General features: G+C 47.8%; 1 protein-coding gene across 1 annotated transcript; it reads right to left on the bottom strand.

Moving 5' to 3' along the window:
- Positions 1-2,168: 2,168 nt before the first annotated feature.
- LOC125482217 (vigilin-like) lies at positions 2,169-5,732 on the bottom strand (the record flags this gene model as incomplete). Its single annotated transcript, XM_048594234.1, has 3 exons — positions 2,169-2,401; positions 3,261-3,392; positions 5,616-5,732. Coding segments are annotated over 3 exons (342 nt in total), but the record flags the coding sequence as incomplete, so codon positions are not given.
- Between the last annotated feature and the right edge of the window lie 206 nt (positions 5,733-5,938).

Genomic DNA, 5,938 nt, shown 5'->3' on the forward strand with positions numbered 1-5,938 from the left:
TTGACAGGGGGCACCTTCTTCAGGAAGCAAGGGGTTCACAGACGGATTGAACTCATGGATAGAGGCGTGGGGTGGGGGGTGGTGGAGTTGGCCTGGAGTCACTCGACAACTGGATGCTGGGGAAGACAGTGAGGAGGTGTGATGCTTTGCATGTTCTCCTTTGCTGGTGACTGTGTTAGGAACAGTGGTGTCTAGAGTGTGAAGGACGCATGCCGTGACTATGGCAAGGTACATCCCTGTAATCTGTCTAGATGCTCTGTCTCCCAGCCCCACGCACAACAGAGCTCCCAGGCTGTCTTGCACATCTACCATACTGTCAGCAGTCACAGCGTGATACCCCAGAAGATACAGAGGGGGTTGGGGGGGAACAGAGACAGAGAGGGAGAAACTGACAGCGAGAGAGGGGGAGTGGGTCAGACAGAGACACACACACAAAAACACACAGGTGAGAGAGAGAGAGACAGGGTGACGGGGGAGTGACAGCCCAAGAGAGAGGTAGAAAGACATAGAGAGAGAACCTGAGAGAGGAAGGGGGAAGAGGGAAAGAGAGAAAGTGACAGAGAACAAACAGACAAAGAGAGAGAAAGAGACGAACAAAGAGGGGGAGACAGAGAGAGAGAGAAGGTGAGAAAGAAATAGGGAGAGAGAACATAAGGAAGGGAGTGCAGGAGAGAGGTTCAGAGAGAGTGAGTGAGTGACATACAGAGACAGGGAAACTGACAGAGAGAGAGAGAGACAGCCAGACAGATAAAGACAGCGAAATAGAGAAAATGGGTAAACCTAAGCTGTTGTCACAGTCTTTTTTTCCCTGACAGGTCTCCCCAGGCTGAACTCCTCTGACTCGCTCTCCCCTTCGGGACGGTTCAGTTTCATCCTTTTAAGATGTAAACTCATCCCCAACATTAGGGTCGGGCTGGAAAAACAAATCATAAATTAAGAACGCTCAACCTAGGCAACTACCACCACCTCAATCTTTAATTGGCAGCGTGGTGTGGGGAATATCCCAACCATCAGCCAAGGAGTGAGGAAAGAAGGGGACTTGGGAGAGTGACATCAATCTCTTTGCTGCTCGAGGTATATCACCCGAGATGTGCTGTAGGTAATGTTAAGGCCAGAGATTCACTGGATAGTGGGTGGATTCTGCTCATGTCCAGTAAAGAACTGGCTTGCTGTGGGTCACAGATGTTCACAACCTCCAGCTGTCATCGCCCTCCAGCCCACCCCAGCCCACCCCGCCATCACTGTCTCCTGGCTTTAAGTATTTTCTTTATGAAGACTAAAAACTAAGGTTAATGGGGTCCTTCTTGAGAGAGAGAGAGAGAATGAGAGAGAAAGATTGAGAGAGAGAGAATGAGAGAGAAAGACTGAGAGAGAAAGAATGGGAGAGAGATAGAGACAAAGAATGACACAGTGGGTGAGAGAAAGAATGAGAAACTGAGAGACAAAGAATGATTGAGCGAGAGAAAGAATGAGAAAGAGAGAGAAAGAATGAGGAGAGGGGAAGGTGACAGAAAGAGAGAGATAGAATGAGAGAGAGAGATAGCGACAAAGAATGAAAGAGAGAGAAAAATAATGAGAGTGAGAGAAAGAGAGAGAGAAAAACAATGAGAGGAAATGAGAGAGAAAGAGTGAGACAAAGAATAAAAAAGAGACAGAGAGAGATAGAGAGGAAAAACAATTCCTCCCACTGCCTCAGAAGAGCCCAGGTGAGAGAGTGATCTTGACATGGATAAGGCAGGTTCACAAAACTGATTGACCCCACAGGGTGGAAGGAGAACATAATGATAAAAGCCGCAATTCAGTTGGTACTAGACAGCAGGCACAAGAGGGAATGGGGTTTAAGGAAGGATGGTCAGCTTCTTAACTCTCCTGCAAATCCACAGAGACTCCAATTCCTTGAGAACCCATCTTGAGACAGGGTTGGCCAATACCTCAGTCAGAAAGCAGCGTCATGGGGTGATCAGTCAGCACTGAAACTCGCTAACAGCTGAGCCTTGCTGCGGCCGCAAGTTCCCAGATTCTGTTGCATGTAGCCCTGAAGAGAAATCTACTGAGGACTGGGAGGGAGGGGGATGGGTGTCTTGTAAACTAAGTGAAGTATGGCTTTCTGCCTTTCTTTCTTGAAACAGATTGTACACAGGACAGTGGTACAGCTGCTAATACCTCTGGACATTTCAATTTTTTTTATAGAAAACTGTGACAAGTCAAAGCTTCAGAAAAAGAACACTGAGATTCACAAAAAAAAATCTTTTGTTTTCCTCTAACTGGACAAGAAGCTTTTCTCAAAAGTTACCGACTGCTCAAGGCCCTAGAATTTCTTCGGGCCCCAGGCGGATGCCTGCCTGGGGGCAACCACAGTTCCAAACATTGGGAATTCCTCTGCGCTGCTCACATCTGGGGCCTGCAGGGAGACAGTTCCAAGTCAGAGAGTCACATTTCAGCACCAATGAAGCTACTCCTTAATCCGACTCACTTCAAAGAGTCTACTTTCCAGCTCCTCTGATGCTGCCTGGCCTGCTGTGCCCCTCCAACTCCCCGCCGTTATCTCAAGAGTCAACATGTTCGGTTCGGGTATCTTACAGGTTCCTTTGTGAGATGTTGACCTCACTAGCAACCTCCCTAATCACCCCTCGAATGAAGGGGTTTACCACTTCAGAGGGCAGCTGACAATCAGCCACTTGGCCCTGGGTCTGGAGTCAAGAGTTGGGAAAGACCGGGTGAGGATTTCCTTCCCAAGTGGACATGAGTGCACCAGATGGGACCTTACCCCCGAATAGTCACCATTCCTGAGACTAGCTTGCGATTTTGGCATGGTGGCTCAGTAGTTAGCATTGCTGCTTCACGGCGCCAGGAAGCCGGGTTCGATTCCACCCTTGGGTGACTGTCTGTGTGGAGTTCGCACGTTCTCCCCGTCTGCCTGGGTTTCTTTTGGGTGCTCTGGCTTCCTCCCACACTCCAAAGACGCGCAGGTTAGGTGGATTGGCCAATGGTTAATACAAGGTTACAGGGACTGGGTGGGTTTGGGTGGGATGCTCTTTAGAGGATCGGTGTGGACTCAATGGGCTCCTTCCACACTGTAGGGATTCTACAATTCCAGATTTATTCACCGATTTTAATTTCTCGCGTCTATGGATTACTAGGTCCGCTGCACCAGCATCTCCCCACAGATGGGGAGTTGGGAGGTTAGTACGAGCTGCACCCCGACCCCCTCCGAGCCCGAAAGGTTCCTAGCGGCTCTCGCCGCGAGTTTGAGCGCTCACCTTGTTGCCGGGGGCGTTCCACGGAGCGTCTCTCACCACAAAGCCTCTCGTCGAGCTGCGGGGCTCTTCCTCCACCCGGGACGGGGGCTTCATGTACGCTGCCATTGTCTCCGACTCCACAATCGCCATCATCTGCACCGCAGAGAGAGCCAGAAAGGGGACTGTGTTCAGAGGCACTGAGGAGAGACCTTTTCTAATTCTTCCATGGCTTTTGGGCACGTCACTGGTAAGGCCGGTCCCCAGCCGGCCTTCAACTGAGCAACCCGCTTGGCCATTTCAGAAGGGGGTTAAGAGTCAACCACATCACCATGGGCCACATGTAGAGCAGACTGAACAAGGTCTGCAGATTTCCTTCTCTATCGGTGGGCGATCATCATCACTCAGACCAGCTTTCTTTCAATTCCAGTTTTATTTCATGAATTTGAATGGCCGTGGTGGGGTTTGAGAGCATCTGTCCAGTTAAATGACCGAGAGAAAGGGAATGCAAAACGGGGATGAGAGAGAACGAAGGTCATTTTGATAGTACCCTCTTCCGCCTCAGGACGCCTCCGAAGGGCATTATAGCCAATGAAAAGCTTTCAAAATGTGGGATACAGGGAACTCTCCCCTTACAGCGATGTGGTTGACTCTTAACTGCCCCCTAGGCAATTAGGGATGGGCAATCAATGCTGGTCTAGTCAGAGACACCCACATCCCGTGAATGAAATAAAGAATAAGAAACTACCGAGCTGAGGTGATTCTTTTTTCTCTCAGAAGGCCATCAGAATTCCTCTCCCCAGAGAGCACTGGACACTGGGTCATTCATGGCCAAGTTGGTTGGTTCTTGCAGCAGTCTGGGTCAGAAATGCAAGGTGGGTAAAACGGAGTGGACGTTCAGATCAGCCAGAGCATAGCTCGGGACTCAGCAACAGTTTTTACCTGAATCACCTTTTCAGTAAAAACTGCCAGAAATAAAAGCCATCAACAGCTGAAGACAACATAACCGGCATTTACAAACCAAATACAGCAAACGTTTTTATTACCTGGCACCTATGGGACCAGGAGCTATGCAGTTGATCAGTTATTCGGGATTATCAAGAGGTTGACATAATCAATATAAAAACACACACTGAGCAACAGAAACATAATGCTGGGGGTAAACATGTCACTGTTATACTTTACTTACGGCATGATTCACTAAAAGTATAACGCATCATTGCTTTAAATAAACTCACCGGCAGACAGCCTTCTGACTCGCACCCTCACCTGACTACTCGGACATCACAGTATTTGAGGAGAAATTGACTTAAAATTGAATCAAATGTTGGTGTTTCATGTGGCCATTTGATTGAACAACAAATAAATTTACATTGAGGTAAATAAATTAAAAAAACTATAGTGACAGGACAGAATAATACAGTAAACATCACGGTATTTGGGGTATGTAATTTTTGCCGGACAGTGATAGTTCATAAAGTGCCGGTTGAAACAAAGTTTGTGGTACTTGCCAAATTATCAAGGTTCAATAAAGAAGGTACTTGTATTTGAATTCATTAAAACAAAATTAAATTTTGGTACAATTCTGAATGATCACATTTTTGACTTCTTTACACTGTAATGTTATCAGTGAGTCACAGAATCCCTACAGCGTGGAAGCAGGCCATTCAGCCCATCAACACCACACTGACCTCCCGAAAAGCATGCCACCTCCTTACCCTATCCCTGTGACCCTGTGACCTAACCTGCACATCTTTGGACTGTGGGAGGAAACCCACACAGACACTATGCAAACTCCACGCAGACAGCCACCTGAGGCTGGAATTGAACCCAAGTCCCTGGCGCTGTGAGGCAGCAGTGCTAGCCACTGTGCCACCCTTAATAAAGTCATCATTAAAATGTTAACACAAAACATGTGGAATTTTGTTAGTTTCTGCTCCTGTCACTGTGCAGAGTGTAAGTGGTGTCTTTGTGTCTATAATGAAGGCATGTACAACTGCCCTTGAGAAATTGGTGGAGACCCACACTTCTGACAGGAGTGGTTGCTCGGTCATTTCAGTTGTAACTGAGGCTCACCAGTAGGCCAACCAAGTAACTATGACCGCAGTCACAATTACTGATACAGGATTATTAATTCCCGGTTTACGTAATTTGAATTCCTTAGCTGCTGTGGTAGGATTTGAACTCACATCTTTGGGTCATCAATCCAGACCTTAGGATCACAAGTTTCACAACATAACACAACCACTGTGCTACTATTCCTGTAAACATGCAAACACCCCCGCCCTTCCTCCCTCTCTCAGTTAGCCTTGCCTGATTTGACCTGAGAGTTGGTTCTCTTTATTCACGAGCTGGTGCAGTAAGGGCGCGGGGACTTACGTATTCCTCCTCCAGGTTAAGCAGATGATCGATGGCATTGTCGACGTGCTCAGGGAGCCCGGTTATTGTCACACGGTTTGGGTCATCAGAGCCAGGTGGTGGGAACCTGATGTCGACCTGGCAAGGGGACAGAAAAATGGACGCACGTTATACAGGAAGTATCTAGCCATGGATAACGCTCTCACCCACTCCGAGTCAGAAGGCTGTGGTTTCAATATATTTCAGTACAAAGCACCATCACACGTGGCCTAAACATGCCCCTTGATGGTTTAAGAATAAAAAGTGATTGCATCTAGACCAGAGATAACAAGGTGTAGAGCTGG

Source organism: Rhincodon typus, unplaced genomic scaffold, assembly GCF_021869965.1.
Source record: "Rhincodon typus isolate 14 unplaced genomic scaffold, sRhiTyp1.1 hic_rhity00007186, whole genome shotgun sequence".
Lineage (NCBI taxonomy): Eukaryota > Metazoa > Chordata > Chondrichthyes > Orectolobiformes > Rhincodontidae > Rhincodon > Rhincodon typus.